This window comes from Cherax quadricarinatus, chromosome 20 (genome assembly GCF_038502225.1).
Source record: "Cherax quadricarinatus isolate ZL_2023a chromosome 20, ASM3850222v1, whole genome shotgun sequence".
Lineage (NCBI taxonomy): Eukaryota > Metazoa > Arthropoda > Malacostraca > Decapoda > Parastacidae > Cherax > Cherax quadricarinatus.
This window is the reverse complement of record NC_091311.1, coordinates 28,877,684-28,902,351: the sequence shown is the minus strand read 5'-3', so window position 1 is coordinate 28,902,351 and position 24,668 is coordinate 28,877,684. Positions and strand designations below refer to the sequence as shown.

Genomic DNA, 24,668 nt, shown 5'->3' with positions numbered 1-24,668 from the left:
TTAATTGAAAATAGTGATTGGACAAAGCATGCTAATAACAATTTTGTAATTAACTTATCAGATGAAATTTTAGACAAACATACAACTGCTGCTCTAGGTTTTGGCCTAAGTTTTGCAACTTCAAAAAAATTTAATAATGTTGAAATTGCAAAAGCCATTGTAACTTTGAAAAATTTTCTGATTTATCCTCTGATGAAATTAATATTAGTAAAGGAATGGTATACAGCTCTATGTTAAAACCAAACATTCCCAATTGCCCTCAAAGATTTTTTAAGTCTTATGATACACTTAATAACAATAAAAATTTGCGCCTTACTAAAGCAGACAAAATAAATGCAATAGTAATTATGAAAGAAAATGATTACCAAGAAAAAATGAATAATCTCTTAGATGATACTGAAACCTATTCTAAACTTAGGAAAAATCCCCTAGAAACCGTTAACAGCAATTTCAATAAAACAATAAAACTTCTACTGAAAGGCAAAGATGAATTAGTCAAACAATTTACTTCCACTAATTCATCTTTACCTTACATGTATGGACTAATAAAAACACACAAACCAGGGAATCCAGTCAGACCAATTATTAGCTCCATAGGATCAGTTTCATATAAATTATCCAAATGGCTTGTTGATATTTTGAGCCCTATTGTTGGCAAAATTTCTAACTTTAATGTTAAAAACAACATAGACTTGGTTGATAAATTAAGCTCCTTGACTGACTTAAATGATTTTAACATGGTTAGTTTTGATTTTACTTCCTTGTTTACGAAAGTTCCTGTTGATGATTTATTAAGTTTCTTATCTGAAGAACTCGTTAATTATGATTTACCATTGCCAATTCCTACTATCATTAAACTTATTAAACTTTGCATTGTTGATGCAAAATTTGTATTTAATGATAAGTTTTACACTCAGAAGTTTCGTATGGCAATGGGAAATCCTCTTTCACCTGTTCTTAGTAACCTATACATGGAATTTTTTGAAACCAAGTTTCTTATCTGAAGAACTCGTTAATTATGATTTACCATTGCCAATTCCTACTATCATTAAACTTATTAAACTTTGCATTGTTGATGCAAAATTTGTATTTAATGATAAGTTTTACACTCAGAAGTTTGGTATGGCAATGGGAAATCCTCTTTCACCTGTTCTTAGTAACCTATACATGGAATTTTTTGAAACCAGGTTGCTTAACACAATCCTCCCTAATAGAGCTAAATGGTTCAGATATGTTGATGATATTTTGTGTCTTATGCTCAAAAATGTAGATATACACCATTTCCTTGGAAAATTAAATAGCTTAGCCCATTCTATAAACTTTACTGTTGAGTTTGAAGAAAATAACTCATTGCCTTTTCTAGATGTTTTAATTATTAAGGGTAATAATGAATTCAAATTTAAAATTTACAGAAAACCTACAAATAACTGTTCCTATGTCCACTATTATTCCTAGCATCAAGATAGAGTCAAACTGTCTGTTTTCTCATCAATGTTCTTGAGAGCTTTACGAATTTGTAGTCCTGAGTTCATAGATGAGGAAATATCCAAAATTTATGAAATAGGTAATGATTTAAAATACCCAAGAAATGTAATTGATAAATCTTTTAAAGTTGCTAGAAATACTTTTTACAATCCAAAAAGGGACAACCAGCCTTATTCAACTAAAAATATGTTGGTTCTCCCTTACAATGAAAACTTGGTTGACATGCCTTCTCTTCTTAAGACCTTTAATATTAAAGTTGTATTCAAAAATCTTGATACAGTAAAAAAACTTTTGATAAAGAATTCCCCCCAAAATGCTGATGGATGTGTCTATAAGATTCCTTGTAAAATTTGCGATAAAGTTTATTACGGTCAAACTGGTAAAAATCTCGAACTAAGATTAAAACAACATAAATATAGCATTAGAACTGGACAAGATTCCAATGCTCTATTTATTCATGTAAGAGATCTTGACCATCCAATCGATTTTCAAAAAGTTGAGAAAGTAGTATCAAGCAAGTCCATGGTCGACAGGAATATAATTGAATCTTGTTTCATAAAAAGTAGTTTTGACAATAATATGAATATTTCCTTTGGTTTATATAAATTAGATCCATTTATAATTAATAAAATTTGGGAAGAATTTAATAATACACTGGACAAATAATAATTTTTAAATTTTCTTGGGTAGAATAGTTTGTGGGTGAGTTGTGCAAAGGACCTATCCAAGTTGGGTCGGCGCGCGTCAGGTGTTTAACCGTTGTGGGATCTGATAGTGAGGTGCTGGCCAGACCCCTTATATAGCTTCCTTGGATGCTTTACTTTCATAGTTCCTTGATAATGTGAGTAGTCACGTAAGCGCTTGGAATTTCTCTATTCTTTCAGAGTGGTTGTTTTGCATATATATATATATATATATATATATATATATATATATATATATATATATATATATATATATATATATATATATATATATATATATATATATAATGTATAGAGAGAGAGAGAGAGAGAATTTTTTGTTTCTCTTCTATTTGATAAGGATTCTTGTAGATGAAACGTTGCAATAATAGAAATTCTCCTTCAGCTATGCATGTAATTTTTTTTATTCAGGGTTTATTTACCAGATATGCAACTGAGTAAAGCCTATTAACAGATGGGAAGTTCACACACTGTTGAGTCCAAATTTAGCCCATGATGAAGATGGAAATAAAATCTCTGAGGTCAGCTGACCGAATGAGTAATGACCTTTCAGGTACACATTTGAGCTCACAGTGTTTACCAGAGCGGGATGCTTGGTCTACCAAAATGGCAGACTGGAAGATACACCCAGTGAAAGACTGGCTGAGGCTTAGTCCCTGGACCCATTATGTGCTTCTGTAATCTTCTGACTGCGATCCATGGGTTTAGTATGGAGTGTGTAATAAAGATGTCAAACCAAAAAAATAATAATTTTATAGTTCTACTTCTTTATTGATTCCCAACGTCGGTTACTAAACGCTCCCTGTAAAGTTAAAAGTTTATTTTCTTTATTATAAGTTAGGTAAGTTTATGTTGTATTACTTAAACTTTTACTATTGTATCTTAACCTCTAACAATCAAGACTCGTAAATGTCTTCAAGAGGCCTAATTCTCTTCAAGATCCCTGACTGTCATCGAGACCCTGACTGTCTTCAAGACCTTTATTAGTCTTTACGGTCCCTAATTATCTTCAATAAGTCCCACAAGCCGTTTCCTGCTGATCACGGCTGAGGTGCTTATGTCGGCCTGCATGCAGCTAACACCAATATCCTCACTGATCAGGATGTCAACATGGTGGCTTGGTCTGGAACAAGACTACGGGGACGATGATGCTGAAGCCATCTTCAGGTAAATTGGTAGTTGGGGAGCTGTTTCATGGACATAGTAAACAAAAAAATTTATGTTTATTTAGGAGAGAGAGCTGAGGCTTGGATGCCTATGAGAGTGTGGTCGTGTGAATGGGGGTTGGAAGAGGCTTCTGGGATAGGAAGTGGAAGAGAAATGTTGGATAAAGAACGGACAAGTTATGAAGGACAAGTTAGGTGGAACGTAAAGTGGACAAGTCATGCAGGATAGAGGACGAGGCATGTGAGGGATCATGTTATGTGAGGGTTAAAACACATATTTAACTCAATTCATGAGTAATCTATTTCGTGAGTAATCATTACGGGTTAAGAAAAGTTCGTTCCAGCCTTTCACAGTTGCTAGACCATTACATGGTTGTGGATGCATTCGAAGACAAACAATGTATATGTAGAATACACAGGCTTTGCAAAAAAGCCTTTGACAAGGGCAGCTATGGGGTAATTGCACACGGATGAGTGCACAAGAAATAACTGAGAAGGTGGGTAGATACATATTTAACTTCCTAACAAGCAGAACCTAGAGAGTGATAGTAAACAAAGCGAAATCAGGGACTTCTACAGTGAAAAATTCTGTTCCTCAAGGCACGGTACTCGCCCCACTAATCTTTCTTATTCTTAGATTGACAGGGACATATATCATAGCAGACTATACTAGAATTTTGTATGAAAGTGACATCCATGGAAGACACAGCCTCCAGGCTGATATAAACTAAGTCTTCCCGTGGGCCACTAGCAACAATGTGATATTCAATGAGGATAAATTCAAATATAAGAGACCTGAGAATGATAATGTCAGATCTCACGTTCAAGGAATACGGTGTCGTTCCCGCAAGTGAAAAAAAAATGCTAGGTTGGCTAACTAGAACCTTAAAAACTAAAGATACCAAATTAAAAATGATAATCTTCAGGTCACTCGTTCTCTCTAGGGTGGAGTATTGTTGTGTACTAACGGCCACCTTCAAGACAGGCGAAACTGCTGAGCTGAAAAAATATAAAGAGAATCTTCACAATTCGTATAAACTCAATCAAGTACCTAAATTACTGGGAGCACTTGACGATCGGCCCCAAAAATGCACACCGAAATTACCACTTATGAACACTAGAGGCTTAGCAGACGGTGCAGGATATATCCAATGAAAAGCAGAGGAGCGAAGAGAACAGTGAGAGAGAACTCAATAAGTGTTAAGAGATCTCGATTCTTCAACACCCTACCTTAATGCATAAGAAGGATCACAAACCCCTGGCTGTCTTCAAGAAGGAACTCGAGATTCCCCTTAACAGTCCCTGTTCTACCGGGTTATGGTGTATATGTTGGGCTGCAGGCAGAAGGCACTAACAACTTTATCGATCAGGCCAGCAACCAGGAGGCCTGGTCTGGTCTGGCTGTGACCTCCGGAAGCGAGTCCAGGTAAACTCGAGGTAACACTCAAAGATACTATTTTCTAAGAATTATATAAATATATTGATGTCTATGTATTGAAATAGTATACATTTTTAATTTGTTAGAAACATGGCCTCTTTATAGGATTTACAGTATCTTAATATTAATAAAAATCTTATTTAGCCATATCAATAATCTGTGGCTGAATATTAATATATAGCTGGTGACAAATACTACGACAACTACTGATACTACTACTACTAATACTACTACTACTACTACTTGCTTCTTCTCTACTCATCTGAGTTTATATACATAATGGTGGTAGTGATGATGGTAGTGGTGGTGACGATGGTAGCAGGGGAGATGGTGATAGTTGTGGTGATAGCAGTGGTGATAGTGGTGATAGTAGTGGTGATGGTAGTGGTGATAATGGTAGTGATGGTGACGATGGTAGCAGGGGAGGTGGTGGCAGTGGTGGTGATAGTAGTGGTGATGATAGTAGTGGTGATGATAATAGTGGTGATAGTAGTGGTGATGATGGTAGTGGTGGTGATGGTAGTGGTGGTGATGGTCGTGGTAGTGGTGGTGATGATGGTAGTTGTGCTGGAGACAATGATTGCGGTGATTATGATAGCAGTAATGATGATAGCTATGGTGGTGATGACGGTAGTCTACGTGGAGTCTACCTGGAGGGTATTCCGGGGATTAACGCCCCCGCGGCTCGGTCCATGATCAGGGCCTGATCAACAAGGCTGTTACTGCTGGCCGCACGTAGTCCAACGTACGAACCACAGCCTTGCTGATCCGGCACTGCCTTTAGGTATCTGTCCAGCTCCCTCTTGAAGACAACCAGGGGTCTATTAGTAATTCCCCTTATATCTGGGGGGAGGCTGTTGAACAGCTTGGGCCCCCAGACAGTAATTGTGTTTTCTCTTAGTGTACCAGTGACGCCCTTACTTTTCACTGGGGGTATGTTGCATCGCCTGCCAAGTCTTTTGCTTTCGTAAAGAGTGATTTCTTTGTGTTGATTATGGACCAGTCCCTCCAGGATCTTCCAGGTGTAGATTATGATGCATCTCTCGCCTGCGCACCAGTGAGCACAAGTCAAGTGCTTCCAGGCGTTCCCAGTAGTTAAGGTGTTTGATGGAACTTACATGTGCAGTAATGGTTCTCTCTGTACATTCTCTAGATCTGCAATTTCACCTTGAAGGTGAGATCTTCGGGCATTACCACACCCAGAGGCATCTCTTGTCTTGAATGTTCTCATTATCCATCTGCACACAGAAATATCAGTGGGCAGGCGATTCCTCGCTAAGAGAAAAAACACCATAAGTGTCCGGGGCCCAAAACTGTTCAACAGCCTCCCATCAAGCATTAGGGGAATTGCCAATAAACCCCTGGCTGCCTTCAAGAGAGAGCTGGACAGATACCTAAAGTCGGTGCCGGATCAGCCGGGCTGTGGCTCGTACGTCGGACTGCGTGCGGCCAGCAGTAACAGCCTAGTTGATCAGGCCCTGATCCATCGGGAGGCCTGGTCGTGGACCGGGCCGCGGGGGCGTTGATCCCCGGAATAACCTCCAGGTAACCAGGTAGGTCCTTCACATTACTTTTCCGCTCTATTGTGTGATTGGAGTTTGTAGTATACTCAGTCCTAGTTATTATTTCCTCCAGTTTTCCATAACGGAGTAGTTGGAATTTGTCTTCATTGAACATCATATTGTTCTCTGTTGCCCATTGGAAAACTTGGTTTATATCTTCATGAAGATTTGCCGTGTCCTTAATGGATTACACACTCATGTAGATCCTAGAATCGTCTGCAAAGGATAGTGGTGGTGATGGTAGTAGGGGTGATGATGGTAACAGTGACAGATAGAGCCACAAAGTCACGTGACGTGGGAGTGATTCACTTCGGAAATAGAGAAAAATTTATTATTATTATTATTATTATTATTATTATTATTATTATTATTATTATTATTTTCACAAAGCGCTGAACCCGGAGAGGTTGCCATGTTTGGTCCAAGGAAGGGGCGGACAGCTCCATTTCCTAGAATCAAGAGTCTCTTCCTGACAAGAATGCAAAGGGTGTTAAGAGTACTGAATGATAGGAGACAAGATTATTATTATAATCAAAAAGAAGCGCTAAGCCACAAGGGCTATACAGCAATAGGAGACAAGAGGCTGGAGGGAGGTGTCAGGTGATGCTGGGGAGGGAGGGAGGGATGTAGGGTGGGAGTGAGGGATGTAGGGTGGGAGTAAGGGAGGGAAAGAGGAGGGACGGAGGGAAGTAGTGTTAGTAGGTGGGTGGGAGGGAGTGTGGGAAGGAGCAACAGTGTGTGTGTTGGGGGGGAGGGAGGTCAGTTGAGCATCGTACTTCTCCTGTCGCCACTTCATCCCCCAACAGACACAGCATCTCTGCGCATTAAAATCTATTTTATCTTCCCAGCAGCATTTGTCTGCCAGCCTCGTCTCCCCAGCCACTCTCCTCGCCACCTGTGAGCCTCTCATCAGCCTACTTACCTACGCTGAATTAAATGTTTAAAAATGAAGCAATTACTATCGGGAGTATCGCGGCTTCAGTACACGATCGAGTTTCACTCCCCCACACCCACCCACTGCTTGCTTAATCTCAAAATGCTTCGCCTCCTCTAAATCTCACCCCCGTGGGGGTAAAAAATAAGGGGAGTGAGCGATATTTTGTGAGGAGTGAGCGATGAGATGCGAGGCGGCCATGTGTCAGATCATTAGTGTCGTTCTTGTGATTGGTGACTCTCGCTTTACCCATCATCCTACCATTCATCATCTTAAGTGACGACATAACATCCCCATCCACCAATCAAGGCTCGCTTTACAACTCTCCACGAGCGGAGGACCAATCAGCGCGTGTCGACGGGACCAACGTGTGAAATCTAACGGGACATTTTCCGCCAATCAGGAGGCGCGTTACAAGCCGCGGTTCGGTGACGTCACGTAGACCCGGGTACGAGTGAGCAGAAATCAAGAATATTCATTCAGTTAGTAGCGCTCAGTGGCAGTGGACGTAGGTGGTGCTATGCGCGTCAGCGGCAGCATCTGTTGACCTGATTAGTGAACCTCGCTGGGACATAGTGTTATTAATTACAAGACAATGTTGACTTCGAGTGGGAGCCAGTATCTTAGACCCGAGTATCTCAACCCAATACAGGGACACTCTATTGAGGTGAGTGTTCCTCTTGGAATATTAAATGTGCTTTTGGCACTCTGTACACACGCAGCACAGTGGAGGAAGACTTTGTGTTCTTCAGTGTTTCTCTTCAGATTATCTCGTGTTCTGATCATCTTAAGGTGTTGTTCTCAGCGTCAAGACAACTCCGGGAAATAAAATCTGAAGTGACACTTGTTCACATTAGTGATCAAACTTTTCTAAAAGTTTGTATTTGACGAAGTGAACCTTTTTAAGTTTATACGCATAATTGTTAAAGTTTCTCTCGTTGATGAACTGATATATTGATTCAGTGATAAGCCCTGTGTGAATATGTATGTGGTGGTGTTTGTGGCCTGTGTTGTGTACCTAGCACCATGGGAACAGCACTACAGTATGCCTACTGGCCTATGCTGGGAATGTCATGCTCATACCAACTCTCTCTCTCGCTCTTTTACCTTTCTAATAATTTTTTAAAACTATCCAAAGTTCAAGGTTCAATAAATCCGCTTTGGAATGTCTTCCTTTCGTTCACAACTCGACTGATCAAACAAGTTTCTTCTTATATCTTTTCTAAACCAGAACTTATTAAATTTAAATCACATGGTGCTAGTTGTGTCTTGGATAGAGTTCTTTTAACACCTTGTGTACATTTTCTCTATATATTCCTAGTTTTTCTTTATGGTCTTCAATCCAGCTGTCCATAATTCTACGTCTTTGTAGACTGCGCAAGTTCAGTGGTCATAAACTATGATCGTGGGAGAGATTTGTGTGTTGGAAGCGTGGTGGTGTTGATACCATCGCGGTATTGTGTTTTCCTGGTGTGTTGATGGTGGCGTATTGGTATACCAGTAATTTTTACAGCAAATTGGTGGTGTGATGACAGAGTGGTGATGGTGTTTTGATGGCGTGGTTGTGGTGGTGGAACTTGTTTGTGTATTAGTGGTGGTGTGTCGATAAACAAACAAGTTTTTCATGAAAATCTTCAAACATTTTACACACAATAGCACTAATTTGCATAATGAGTCTGATGGCACACACATGTTGCAGGTATACAACCATGTGTGTGTATATACATTGTGCAGCGTTATAGATATATCAAAATATGTTAGTGTTTGTACTTCCATTGCGTTGCTGTATTTGTTTTTCCATTGGGATGGTAGTGTTGTGATGGTGTGTTGGTGTGTTGATTGTAATAGTATGTTGTTGTGATAGTGTGTTGGTAATGTGTTGATTGTGGTGTGTTGGTGATGTGTTGATTGTGGTGTGTTGGTGACGTGTTGATTGTGGTGCGTTAGTGGTGATGGTGGATGTTATATGTTAGTGATGGTGTGTTTGGATAGTGGTGGTAGTTTGTGGGTTGATTGTGGGGGATGGTGTGTCGGTGGGTGATGTAATGAAGATGTGTTGGTGGATGGTGGCGACTATATGCAAGGTGTTAGGCAAAGAGACACATGTGCAACTAATGTGACATATTACTGTGACAATGTTTCGCTGTCCAGGAGCTTCATCCAGTCGTTACAACTTGACAAAGCTCCTGGAGAGCGAAACGTTGCTTGTGTCCTTTTACCTAACATATTGTCGGTAATTATACCTACATTAATACTATATATGCGAGGTGATGAAGTGGGACGTCCTCTGCTGACAGTATCTTGTTTGGAAATGTTTCCATTTAGCACTCAGGATTTTTAAGCCCAAGTTGCTGGCTTAGTTTATTCAACAAGAGTTGCTTTGATCAATGCGTTTGTAGTTATTGGTTCTAGCCTTCCAAAAACTACTTTGAACATTATAATTTAAAAATATTATATAGATGTTGAATTTAGGCTCGTCCAAAATAAGCTGACAGAAACTAAGTTACACTGTTTAATGTTATGGAAATTTTAAAGATAAGTAATTAGTTTTAGGGAAAATAAAAATTTACATATGTCAATTTACATAACTATATCTGCACATTATTTTTTATTTTTTTTATTTTATAATATATATATATATATATATATATATATATATATATATATATATATATATATATATATATATATATATATATATATATATATATATTGTGTGTGTGTGTGTGTGTGTGTGTGTGTGTGTGTGTGTGTGTGTGTGTGTGTGTTTGTGCATGTGTTTGTTTTACCTGTTAAAGCCACTTGGCGATAGGCACTTCGCCTGTTGTTGGTTCGTGGTGTGTGTGTAATGTTTAGGAACATAAAGATATAGGTATATTGTTAGAAGTCCTTCCGGTGGTATGAACAGGTGTTGGGTGGGAGGGAGGTAGTTGATGTGTGTGTGTGTGTGTGTGTGTGTGTGTGTGTGTGTGTGTGTGCGTGTGCGTGCGTGCGCGCGCGCGCATTAGATACCATCTGTTAAAGGTTATTGTCAATAGGCACTTGACCTGTTGTCATGTGTTTGTGTATATATAGTACAAAATGATAAATTGCAACCACTTGTTGAGGCACTATTGTCCTGTCATCTGCCACACAAGTATGAAATGGAAGCCTTTTAAATGTTTTGCACTCTGCAGGATTCTACTTTTTTTTTCTATTGCGCCTGATAAACCATGTTAACTACTGCATACATTAGGTAATTCCCAATCATTGAATGATTTCCTTTCCTACTTCATGGCAGAATTGGATAGAAATCTTACCCTGTAACCCAGACATGTAGGAGAAGGCGACTAATGTGCTGGGAGTGAAGAATATTACCTTCTCCTAGCTACAGCTACGAGAATGGAGGAAAATGGGGATTTGAGGTTAGGATTTGTAAAAATGAGTTGATATTGTAATTGATCTAGGTAAAAAAAAATGAAAATTAGACACATGTGCAACATTTGGGTATCTTTATTGTACAGTAAAGACACCCAGATGTGCGTATGTCTGATTTTCATTTTGTCGATATTGTATACCATTCATGTACAAAAAAAAGTGTTAATGATCTGAATGTTATGAAAGACACTTGGATATCTTTGCATTAACTGAAGAGATATTTGGGGTCCCAGAGATACAATGAGGAGTAAATGAGGTCTAACACCAGGAGGCGTGAAGACTGCAACAGGAGTAAGAGCCCATGCTAGGCAGATCAATCCAAGAAGACTAAGACACATGTGCAACAGTTGGGTACCTTTATTGATGAAACGTTTCGCCTACACAGTAGGCTTCTTCAGTCAAATATAAAAGAGCAGTAGTAATGAAATAAAGACGTAGTTAATCCATCAACCTTGGAGAAAAAGTATTTGAGGTGGTCAGTCCCTCAGCCTGGAGTCGAGTTCAGCTCCATGGTCTGGAAGGTTCCAGACCATAGACGTGTTGCCAAACTAAAGCTTTCCTATATCATTTTTTTTTTATCCCAAGTTTGCCCTAGCCGGTCTCCGAGAGTAGTAAGACTCTAGAAACTCATCAAAGGTATATCAAAGTTAAATTTGCATGTAGGAGAACGAGAGCTAAAAAAAAAAAATAGACAATAAAATGAAACGCATAAAAGAAGTATAGTAAACATATATTCACACAGACTTAACTGTGATTTACCTGTGACATCTGTCGAAAGGTCTCCTGCTCCACAAATGCTTCTTTGCTGGCAATACAATGAAAGCAATGGAATGTGAACCTCGTGAGAGCCGAAGCAGGTGTGTCATAAGACACAATCCAACCAGGAAAGATCAGAGAAGGCAGCTAGAGGCCTCAGCCAGGACCCACCAAAGCACGGCCCTAAAGCCCAGATATTAAGGAAAGTATTTGAAGTAAAAATAAAAGCCACAGACCTCGTAGTAATATACAACACGTGTATCATATCATTAATCATCATAGGGCTGCCATGTGTGTTTTCATTTTGAATAAAGGATCAAAAGACAATCTCGTTGTGACTCCCATTTCGTTCTGGGGAGTTTCCATCATTCGTGTGTGACTACTGAAGCTCACTTGTCCACCACACTTGACTTGTAATCGCTTTATCAGTTACATATTCTAGACGATACGAGAATTTACTTTTAAAACTTTCACATTTAATCTGCTCATTGTCTCAATTGAATGTCTAGATACATCTACTGTGAAGACAGCTGGAAAGATCACGTTTTGGGGCATTATGGCAATAACGAGGAGACAAGACATGCATATATAGAACAAATAAGACCATATGAGCTATGATTCATCGAATAAAATACATGCGATGATATCACATGATAAGGAGACTGGTAAAATGAGGGTAGGCTAAACTGAAAACGGGATGCAAGTACACTGGTGTTAACAGATTGCCTGCTTGTCTGCGGTGTACTGTATTAAACCATTTGTAAATACACCAACTTGTCACAGCACTGAGTAAGTCACAAAGTAAAATGATGGCTAGAAGCCAGAAACCCGACAATTACGGGTGACAACATAGCTCATAAATGATTATACAACCATGGGGACAAAGACAGAAATACCTGCTCCCCACCTGGCAGACAGATGATCTAATGTATAGTTGTTCTTAACCATCACAACGAAAGAAGAGCCTATGTATGTGCGGGTAACAGTGATCATTTTTAGGTAGGCAAATGTCATATTGTTAGTGCATTCACGAGCATTTGTGAATTTGCCAGGTTTAAGACTATGGGCAATGGCCTCAGTAATGAACTGAGCTTGTAGAAGCGTGGGCTCTTAATATATAAGGCTAGGTTATCATATTTTAAAGTCGTCGACTCTTTAAGATATTTCTTTCCACCATTGACGAACTAGAAACTATAATTTGGGTATCAGGCCAATTAAATATGGCATTTTCTTCCTGCACTGTCAGAATCAAATACTGGTGTTGTGTTGACATGAATTATAGGGGTACCTCTTTTCTCAACGTAAAGCAAATTGCAACTGCTGAATGACGCCTTGTGTACCATCCCCACTGAGTTGGCTGGCTATTTTTTATTAGTTCACTCCCTCTACCCCTGAATTCTTAACCTCATTTATGTTAAATCTTCTAAGGGCATTAATCTAAAACACACAAGTCTCATTATATGGGAGTGCTGTCAAATTCTTCCTTCGTGGGGTTATCCTAGGTTCTGGCCTATAATGGATGTATATAGCTGCTATCAAGACCTTTTCTACAAAAATCTTCAGGGTATTGTAGTCTCAGCACATCATAGTTTTTTGCAGTTTCCTTATCTAGTTACGATGCAAACATGCAGAGAATAATAGTTCATGTAGGAACATACATTACTTGCTGTGCATTGTTGATTGCTTGCTTGTTTGAGATTGTAGCACTATACATTATATATATCTATATATATATATATATATATATATATATATATATATATATATAGATATATATATATATATATGCAATAAGATCACAGTAAACAGGTGATTTCAGAATATGCAAAACAACCACTGTGAAAGAATATAGAAATTCCAAGCGCTTTCGTGACTACTCACATTATCATTATTCCTTGATAATGTGAGTAGTCACGAAAGCGCTTGGAATTTCTATATTCTTTCACAGTGGTTGTTTTGCGCGCGCGCACACACACACACACACACACACACACACACACACACACACACACACACACACACACACACACACACACACACACACACACACACACACACACACATATATATATATATATATATATATATATATATATATATATATATATATATATATATATATATAATAGTGCTAGTCATGGCATTATGCCGCCCCTCTCCCACACATGTATCAAAACAAGCGCATACCATGAAAGATTATTATATATATATTTGCACACAGGTTTTAATACTTGGTGCTGCCTCCTTTACGCATAATCACGTCCCTCAGCCATGTAGGAAGACTCTCACACAAATTCTTCAGGGTTTGGGGAGGTATATTATACCATGCCTCATGTAGAGCAGCCTCCAGCCACTGGATGGAACTGATATCTTTACCCAGTAAATTTCGTTTCACTATTGACCAGAGGTTCTCAATAGGGTTTAGGTTTGGGGAATTGCCTGGCCAGTCATTAAAGACCCTCGCTTCACAGTCCTTAAGCCACTGAACTACAGATTTGGCGGTATGACACGGTGCACCATCCTGCATAAAAACCGTAGCCCCATATACTGGTTCATATACTGGTTTTTGGGAAGCACAATGAGTTCACCAACACTCTGAGCACTGAAACACTCCCAAACCATGAGCGAATCTGGGTGTTTGGTGGTCCCACAGGTGTAGCGTAGGTCTAGCGGGTCACTACGTCTGGGTTACAGGTGACGGTGAAGGTTGCTTCATCACTCCAAAGTACTTCATACCACTGTTGAGGATTCCAGTGAAGATATTTCTTTGCATAATCCAGCCTACATTTCTTCTGTGGCTTGGAGAGGATCGGTTTCTTAACCTGGCGGTGACTACTGTAGTCCAGTTCTGACACACGTCTGTTAACAGTTCTTACAGACACCTCTGAGAGAAGATGTGCGTTCTGTTCTTTCAGTTCTTTAGCAGTTATCGTAAGTATACTCTATAACTGCTTCTTTAACACAGTTAAGGTATGAACAGATGTCTTCTTTGAGGGGCCAGGCCGAGGTTTGGCAGACGGTAATTCAACACCACCAGCAGCCTTGAAACGCTGCACCTAGTTCCTCACTGAATGCTCACACACACCAACATTCTCCACTGTTTCTTTCGTCTGGTGCCCAGCTTTGTGAAGCCCTATGACTTGAGCTATAGTTTCAGGTGTTAAAGACTTCCTTTTACCCATGATCAAACATGTATCAACATCCGGGGTCAGAGACTATTTAACATCTTACCAGATGTCAGAAACACTTCTGGAACAAGATACTGGACAAGTACCTTCAGCAGGTGCCAGATCAACCAGGCTGTGATGGATATGTGAGGCAGTGGGCTTCCAGCAGCAACAACCTGGTTAATCAGGCAAAAACCGAACGAACGTGGCCCATGGCTGAGCTCTGAGAGTAGTTAAACTCTCGAAACTCTTCGAAGGTATATTTCAAAGGCATGTATAGCCCCAAAACTAAAGGGAGCACCAGACAAAAGATGGGGCGGAGGGGAGACAAAAGTGCAACACTTCCTCTCACCATGGCAGTCACGTGAGCACTGAGGAGTCACTGTGGAGTGTGGCAGCAGGCCGTGACGTCATGCTAATGGCTACTACCTGACATAATGCAGTGCATAATGCAATGCATAATGCTCACCCAGCATATATATATATATATATATATATATTTTTTTTTTTTTTATTATCACACCGGCCGATTCCCACCAAGGCAGGGTGGCCCGAAAAAGAAAAACTTTCACCATCATTCACTCCATCACTGTCTTGCCAGAAGGGTGCTTTACACTACAGTTTTTAAACTGCAACATTAACACCCCTCCTTCAGAGTGCAGGCACTGTACTTCCCATCTCCAGGACTCAAGTCCGGCCTGCCGGTTTCCCTGAATCCCTTCATAAATGTTACTTTGCTCACACTCCAACAGCACGTCAAGTATTAAAAACCATTTGTCTCCATTCACTCCTATCAAACACGCTCACGCATGCCTGCTGGAAGTCCAAGCCCCTCGCACACAAAACCTCCTTTACCCCCTCCCTCCAACCCTTCCTAGGCCGACCCCTACCCCGCCTTCCTTCCACTACAGACTGATACACTCTTGAAGTCATTCTGTTTCGCTCCATTCTCTCTACATGTCCGAACCACCTCAACAACCCTTCCTCAGCCCTCTGGACAACAGTTTTGGTAATCCCGCACCTCCTCCTAACTTCCAAACTACGAATTCTCTGCATTATATTCACACCACACATTGCCCTCAGACATGACATCTCCACTGCCTCCAGCCTTCTCCTCGCTGCAACATTCATCACCCACGCTTCACACCCATATAAGAGCGTTGGTAAAACTATACTCTCATACATTCCCCTCTTTGCCTCCAAGGACAAAGTTCTTTGTCTCCACAGACTCCTAAGTGCACCACTCACTCTTTTTCCCTCATCAATTCTATGATTCACCTCATCTTTCATAGACCCATCCGCTGACACGTCCACTCCCAAATATCTGAATACGTTCACCTCCTCCATACTCTCTCCCTCCAATCTGATATTCAATCTTTCATCACCTAATCTTTTTGTTATCCTCATAACCTTACTCTTTCCTGTATTCACCTTTAATTTTCTTCTTTTGCACACCCTACCAAATTCATCCACCAATCTCTGCAACTTCTCTTCAGAATCTCCCAAGAGCACAGTGTCATCAGCAAAGAGCAGCTGTGACAACTCCCACTTTGTGTGTGATTCTTTATCTTTTAACTCCACGCCTCTTGCCAAGACCCTCGCATTTACTTCTCTTACAACCCCATCTATAAATATATTAAACAACCACGGTGACATCACACATCCTTGTCTAAGGCCTACTTTTACTGGAAAAAAATTTCCCTCTTTCCTACATACTCTAACTTGAGCCTCACTATCCTCGTAAAAACTCTTCACTGCTTTCAGTAACCTACCTCCTACACCATACACTTGCAACATCTGCCACATTGCCCCCCTATCCACCCTGTCATACGCCTTTTCCAAATCCATAAATGCCACAAAGACCTCTTAAGCCTTATCTAAATACTGTTCACTTATATGTTTCACTGTAAACACCTGGTCCACACACCCCCTACCTTTCCTAAAGCCTCCTTGTTCATCTGCTATCCTATTCTCCGTCTTACTCTTAATTCTTTCAATTATAACTCTACCATACACTTTACCAGGTACACTCAACAGACTTATCCCCCTATAATTTTTGCACTCTCTTTTATCCCCTTTGCCTTTATACAAAGGAACTATGCATGCTCTCTGCCAATCCCTAGGTACCTTACCCTCTTCCATACATTTATTAAATAATTGCACCAACCACTCCAAAACTATATCCCCACCTGCTTTTAACATTTCTATCTTTATCCCATCAATCCCGGCTGCCTTACTCCCTTTCATTTTACCTACTGCCTCACGAACTTCCCCCACACTCACAACTGGCTCTTCCTCACTCCTACAAGATGTTATTCCTCCTTGCCCTATACACGAAATCACAGCTTCCCTATCTTCATCAACATTTAACAATTCCTCAAAATATTCCTTCCATCTTCCCAATACCTCTAACTCTCCATTTAATAACTCTCCTCTCCTATTTTTAACTGACAAATCCATTTGTTCTCTAGGCTTTCTTAACTTGTTAATCTCACTCCAAAACTTTTTCTTATTTTCAACAAAATTTGTTGATAACATCTCACCCACTCTCTCATTTGCTCTCTTTTTACATTGCTTCACCACTCTCTTAACTTCTCTCTTTTTCTCCATATACTCTTCCCTCCTTGCATCACTTCTACTTTGTAAAAACTTCTCATATGCTAACTTTTTCTCCCTTACTACTCTCTTTACATCATCATTCCACCAATCGCTCCTCTTCCCTCCTGCACCCACTTTCCTGTAACCACAAACTTCTGCTGAACACTCTAACACTACATTTTTAAACCTACCCCATACCTCTTCGACCCCATTGCCTATGCTCTCATTAGCCCATCTATCCTCCAATAGCTGTTTATATCTTACCCTAACTGCCTCCTCTTTTAGTTTATAAACCTTCACCTCTCTCTTCCCTGATGCTTCTATTCTCCTTGTATCCCATCTACCTTTTACTCTCAGTGTAGCTACAACTAGAAAGTGATCTGATATATCTGTGGCCCCTCTATAAACATGTACATCCTGAAGTCTACTCAACAGTCTTTTATCTACCAATACATAATCCAACAAACTACTGTCATTTCGCCCTACATCATATCGTGTATACTTATTTATCCTCTTTTTCTTAAAATATGTATTACCTATAACTAAACCCCTTTCTATACAAAGTTCAATCAAAGGGCTCCCATTATCATTTACACCTGGCACCCCAAACTTACCTACCACACCCTCTCTAAAAGTTTCTCCTACTTTAGCATTCAAGTCCCCTACCACAATTACTCTCTCACTTGGTTCAAAGGCTCCTATACATTCACTTAACATCTCCCAAAATCTCTCTCTCTCCTCTGCATTCCTCTCTTCTCCAGGTGCATACACGCTTATTATGACCCACTTCTCGCATCCAACCTTTACTTTAATCCACATAATTCTTGAATTTACACATTCATATTCTCTTTTCTCCTTCCATAACTGATCATTTAACATTACTGCTACCCCTTCCTTTGCTCTAACTCTCTCAGATACTCCAGATTTAATCCCATTTATTTCCCCCCACTGAAACTCTCCTACCCCCTTCAGCTTTGTTTCGCTTAGGGCCAGGACATCCAACTTCTTTTCATTCATAACATCAGCAATCATCTGTTTCTTGTCATCCGCACTACATCCACGCACATTTATATATATAATATATATATATATATATATATATAATATATATATATATATATATAATATATATATATATGCAGCAGGCAGTGCAACAATACCCACAATGGAAAGCAGGGGCAACATTAGTACACTAAGAGAAAACACAATAAGTGGGCCCCAAGACTGTTTAACAGCCTTCCACCAGGCATAAGGGAAATTTCCAATAGATCCCTGGCTGCCTTCAAGAGGGAGATGGACAGATACTTAGTCAGTGCCGGATCAGCCGGGCTGTGGTTCATACATTGGACTGCATGCAGCCAGAGGTAACAGCCTAGTTGATTAGGCCCTGATCCACGGGGAGGCCTGGTCGTGGACCGGGCCGTGGGGGCGTTGATCCTTGGAATACCCTCCAGGAAGATATGTCACACACACAACAAGCAAGTAGGGTTAGAGAAAAAAGTAGCTCTTAGGCTTTCACACAGTCAGATACTATACAATATTGCAAGGTTTGTAATAGGTAGATAGTCGAAAATTGTCAGAGGTAAGAACGTGGTGTAGCCAGCGCCATGACAATCTTTAGACATGGCCATGGCACTGGCTATACCATCTTCCTAGCTTTGAGAAGTTTCCACCCCATCTACCTGTTTCAGCACTGTATAGTTCTTGACAGTGTTGGTGACATTGCGAAAGCCCTAGTTTTTTTTTCATCCTTTAGTGGCTTTCTTTGCATTAGTTTGATCATGTTGCTTACGATTGTTGCATATATATAAATATAAATGTGTGCGTGTGTTTATATATATATATATATATATATATATATATATATATATATATATATATATATATATATATATATATATATATATATGTGACAAAAACAGATTTGAACTTGGACTTCCTCCTCTTTTCTGCAACACTGCAAGTTCCTGACGTGTTGATTGCAACACGATAGGCTTAGAGGTATCATTGAACCCCCTCCCCCCTTCCGTGGTTGTTTTGCATATATGTACACATATTCAGAATATATATAACATTTTATTTGACATAGAGTTTTTCAAGTCAGACCATGACTTGTGTAATTATTGGTAGTAATGCCGCCTGTAGATAAATAAACCCAAAATGAGAAATTCATTAAGGCAACATGTCGCCCAACAGGTACTTTGCTAAGTCAATATTGACTTGACAAAGCCCCTAGTGGGCCTAACCTCACATTACCATAAAAAATGTCTTATTAAGTTGCATCTGTGCCCGTTTACCTATCAATATCTGGATTATATAGCTGACAGTATAGATAAAGGTGAGGTTTAACATCAGCTGGCTGGTCCAGTGCAGGTGAATGGGTCCTAAATAAGAAGCAGCAGTCATAATAAATGAACAGTTGTTGTTGTTGAGAGAACAAAATAGGCAAATGTTTAAATTAAAGACTTAGGGAATTTAGAGTAAAAATGGTATGCGAGAAATGGGTAGTAATAAATGTTCAGTTGTCTAGCAATCAGAGGAGTGTAGAGGAAGTACCTTCTGGAAGCTTTTAAGTGGATTTTTTTTCTGGGGGGAAACTTTAATGAAGTGGGAGGATAAAAGTTTGTGGAATCACTAATACTAAAGTGAGAAAGGTTGTTGTAGAGGCGTAGTATGAAACGTTGCTGTAGAGGCGTAGTATGAAAGGTTGCTGTAGAGGCGTAGTATGAAAGGTTGCTGTAGAGGCGTAGTATGAAAGGTTGGGATAATTTCAGCACTGACAGAAGCTTGTTTTCAGTTAATGGTCTGCTTCTCATTGAAATTAAAAATAGGTCATTCAAAATTAGGAAGAGTTTTAGTGAAAGCATAACTTGTCAAGAAGAGGAAAGTGGAGTACCAGGGAGAATGAAAATTGATACCTTTAATTGCGCTGTGTTTAGGAAGAGGTACACGTTAATAAATATTACAATATAAGAATGTGATAAATATGTGTGCAAGGCTTGTTGAAGTTTCCAATGAGAGCAGTTTTTTACTTTTAGGTTTTGCAGAAAAAACGTATAATGGTAGGCATTTTATATATATATATATATATATATATATATATATATATATATATATATATATATATCGTGTCGAATATGTAAAACTGGTCAATTAGCAAGAACTCGTTTAAAATTAAGTCCTTTCTAAAATTTTCTCTTATACGTTTAAAGATACATTTTTTTCATTAATGTTAATGTAAAAATTTTTAGTTTTGCACCAAAAGAATCCTAGAAAACTTACCTAACCTTATTGTAACAAGAATAATTTATTTTAGCCTAACCCAACTAAATATATTTTAGATTTGTTTACAATAATTTAATCCTAAGCAAACACAGGGAAATATATTTTTTTCGTCAGGTTCAGAATGATTTTGGCGAAATTATTGCATACACAAATTTTCGCTTGTCCTATATGGCAAGATGAGCGTTGCTATTTAAGCCAAGATCGCAAGTTCTGCCTATTCGGCACGAGATATATATATATATATATATATATATATATATATATATATATATATATATATATATATATATATATATAGAAACATATATGGACTAATAAAAACACACAAACCAGGTAATCCAATCAGACCAATTATTAGCTCCATAGGATCAGTTTCGTATAAATTATCCGAATGGCTTGTTGACATTTTGAGCCCTATTGTTGGTAAAATTTCTAACTTTAATGTTAAAAACAACTTAGATTTAGTTGATAAATTAAGCTCCTTGACTGACTTAAATGATTTTAACATGGTTAGTTTTGATGTTACTTCCTTGTTTACGAAAGTTCCTGTTGATGATTTATTAAGTTCCTTATCTGAAGAACTCGTTATTATTATTTACCACTGCCAGTTCCTATCATCATTAAACTTATTAAACTTTGCATTGTTGATGCAAAATTTGTATTTAATGATAAGTTTTACACTCAGAAATTTGGTATGGCAATGGGAAATCCTCTTTCACCTGTTCTTAGTAATCTATACATGGATTTTTTTTAAACAAAATTGCTTAACACAATCCTCCCTAATAGAGCAAAATGGTTCAGATATGTTGATGATATTTTGTCATATGCCCAAGAATGTAGATATACACCATTTCCTTGGCAAATTAAATAGCTTAGCCCATTCTGTAAACTTTACTGTTGAGTTTGAGGAAAATAACTCATTGCCTTTTCTAGATGTTTTAATTATTAAGAGTAATAATGAATTAAAATTTAAAATTTACAGAAAACCTACAAATAACTGTTCCTATGTCCACTATTATTCTTCCCATCAAGATAAAGCTAAACTGTCTGTTTTCTCATCAATGTTTTTGAGAGCTTTACGTATTTGTAGTCCAGAGTTCATAGATGAAGAAATATCCAAAATTTATGAAATAGCCATTGATCTGAAATACCCGAGAAATGTAATTGATAAATCATTTAAAATTGCTAGTAATACTTTTTACAACCCAAAAAGGGACAACCAACCTTATTCAACTAAAAATATGTTGGTTCTCCCTTACCATGAAAACTTGGTTGATATGCCTTCTCTTCTTAAGACTTTTAATATTAAAGTTGTATTTAAAAATCTCGATACAGTAAAAAAAACTTTTGATAAAGAATTCCCCCCAAAATACTGACGGATGTGTCTATAAGATTCCTTGTAAAATTTGCGATAAAGTTTATTACGGTCAAACTGGTAAAAGTCTCGAACTTAGATTAAAACAACATAAATATAGCATTAGAACTGGACAAGATTCCAATGCTCTATTTAGTCATGTGAGAGACTTTACCCATCCAATTGATTTTCAAAAAGTTGAGAAAGTTGTATCAAGCAAGTTCATGGTTGACAGAAATATAATTGAATCTTGTTTCATAAAAAAACAGTTTTGAAAATATGAATATTTCCTTAGGTTTATATAAATTAGATTCATTTATAATTAATAAAATTTGGTTAGAGTTTAATAATACATTGGACAAATAATAAACCTTATTTCTTGGGTAGAATATTTTGTTAGTGGGATGTCGTGAGGTCTAGTTGGACAAGCGGACCTACTGCAGTGTTCCTCTTTTCTTATGAGTCCGGTATTGTCCCGCGTCAGGTGTTTCTTTGTTGTGGGAATTGACTGTGAGGTGTGGTCTAAGCCCTTTAATTGCCATCCTTTGATGTATTACTTTCATAGTTCCTTGACAGTTTGAGTAGTCACGAAAGCGCTTTGAATTTCACTACTGTTTCACAGTGGTTGTTTTGCATATATATATATATATATATATATATATATATATATATATATATATATATATATATATATATTTAAATTATAAGAAGAGATAATGAGAGGTACGAGCAACTGTTGGGAGATCAGTTGGCTAAAGTGAGATAAAGCAGTAAGGTACGTTGTGACTAAGAAGTTACTGCTATTGTATGCAGCACAAGATTCTGGTTATAGAAGAGAAGGTGAAGACGAGAAGAGGAATGATTGGTTGAATTATTTAAAAGAAGATGAGAAAAAATTATGTGTAAGGTTGTACAACGTAAAAATAATGAACGTGAAGTATAAGAAAATGTGAATTGAAGTCGTAGTGCGAAAATATAACAAATGAGAGAATGGTTCAGTATCCCATACTTTGCTGGAATAGATTTTTTTTTTTTGTGTGTGTGAGAGAGAGAGAGAGAGAGCGAGAGAGAGAGAACCTGGGGAGCAAATGAACTTAGCAGCTAAGAATGAAAGGTGGGATGTTAGAAGGGGAGGTTCAGATATTGGAGAGATGGCGTATATATTGTTGGTGAACAAGGGTGATGAAAAGTAGATAATATATTTCACGCAAGAGGCTAGAAATAGTGGGATTTGTTAGAAGAGAGAAGAGCCATAGGTGAGTATGAAGGAAACTGGTGAAGCAATGAACAGGTTAAGAGGGGGGGGGGGTAAAACATCCGGGATGAATGGGATTAGGATTTCAAATACTGTGAAAGCAGATGGGAACTTAGCTGTGAAAGACTTGGTGTGCATTTAAGCTTTGCGAAAATGAGAAATGGGGCCCCGAGAGTGTGAGAATTATTTGGATATTTTTCCACTTAGTATACTGGATTAAAGGTTTGATAAAATCATCAAAGAAAAATTGAAAGTTCAAATGTAGTATTGTCAAAAAACAATTTGCATTGAAGAAGGGAAGACGTGATATTGATCAGCTTTGTGTTAATGTCTATACCAGCTATACTTAGATCAGAGTAAAGAGAAGTTTGTTGTATTTATGAATGGGAATAATGAGCAGAGATACATGATAATATATACCTGGAAAGTACTCGAGGGCCTGGTCCCAAATATACACACTGCCGTAACATACTGGAGCGAGAGGTATTGAGGGGATGTGCAAAAATGCAGTGAAAAGCAGGGGTGCAGTGATCACAATAAGGGAACACTGTATCAACATCCGTGGTCCCAGATTATTCAGCATTTTACCAGAAGATATCAGAAACACTTCTGGAACAAGTCTTAAAGAGGAAGCCGGACAGGTATCTTCACCAGGTGTCAGATCAACCAGGCTATGATGGATATGTGGGGTAGCGGGCCTCCAGGAGCAACAGCCTCGCTGACCAGGCTACTACCAGACGAGTCTGGCCATGGCCGGGAACCGGGAGTAGAAAGCCTCTCGAAACTCATCAGAGGTAGTAGGGTAGATAAGGAATCGATGCGGCTGGTGATAAACATGTTCAGATCAGATGCCAAATTGTTAAAATATATAAAGTATTTATTTGGGGAGTGAGAGTCGGGTTTAGGTATATAGGATAAAAAGAAATATTTTTCATTAAAAAACGGGCCTTAGACAGGAATGTGTAATGTCAGAGTTGCCTTCCGCATCTCCAGATGCTGATGTGAAAGATGGGAATGGTAGACTATAAAGGAAGGTTGTGAACTAGAAAAGAAATGAATGTACAGTGGTACGAAGTTTAAGTTGTCACAGTTGCTCTGTGCTGATGACATAGTTCCACTGGAGATTGATAGTGGGAGGGGAAAATGTTCAGATGTTATTGGAAGTTAAGGAGGGTGTGTAAAAAGAAATGAAAGGAAACGCCGTAAACGAAGCAATATGATGAGAGTAAGGAGAATTCTAGGCAGTGAAAGACTGCATTGATCTGCTGCAAAAAAAAAAAAAAAAATCGGAAATGAAACAATTCATTCTTTACTAATTTGGGGTCGCTGAATTCGGAAATTAATAAAATTGCAAATTGGATCTAATTATAAAGATATGGACTTAGGCTGGTGGTTGTTATCTTTAACCTGGGAACGGAGGAAACTAAAACTGTACAAGGGAAAGGCTTCTGATTCAAATTAACAATGAGTAATTGTTTAAACTATATATACATTTTCCTATAGCCACAATGAATAATTGTTTAAACGATATATACAATTTCCTTTGG

The 24,668-nt window shown here is 38.5% G+C and overlaps 1 protein-coding gene across 1 annotated transcript in view; it reads left to right on the top strand.

Annotated features, from left to right (window-relative positions):
* Nucleotides 1-7,771: 7,771 nt before the first annotated feature.
* LOC128700315 (zinc finger protein Noc) overlaps nt 7,772-24,668 on the top strand; it is a 35,664-nt gene continuing 18,767 nt past the window's right edge. The window contains exon 1 of the mRNA XM_053793419.2: nt 7,772-7,956. Within this exon, the coding sequence (XP_053649394.1) occupies nt 7,885-7,956 (72 nt within the window). The 5' untranslated portion in view covers nt 7,772-7,884. The remainder of the gene's footprint in view (nt 7,957-24,668) is intronic.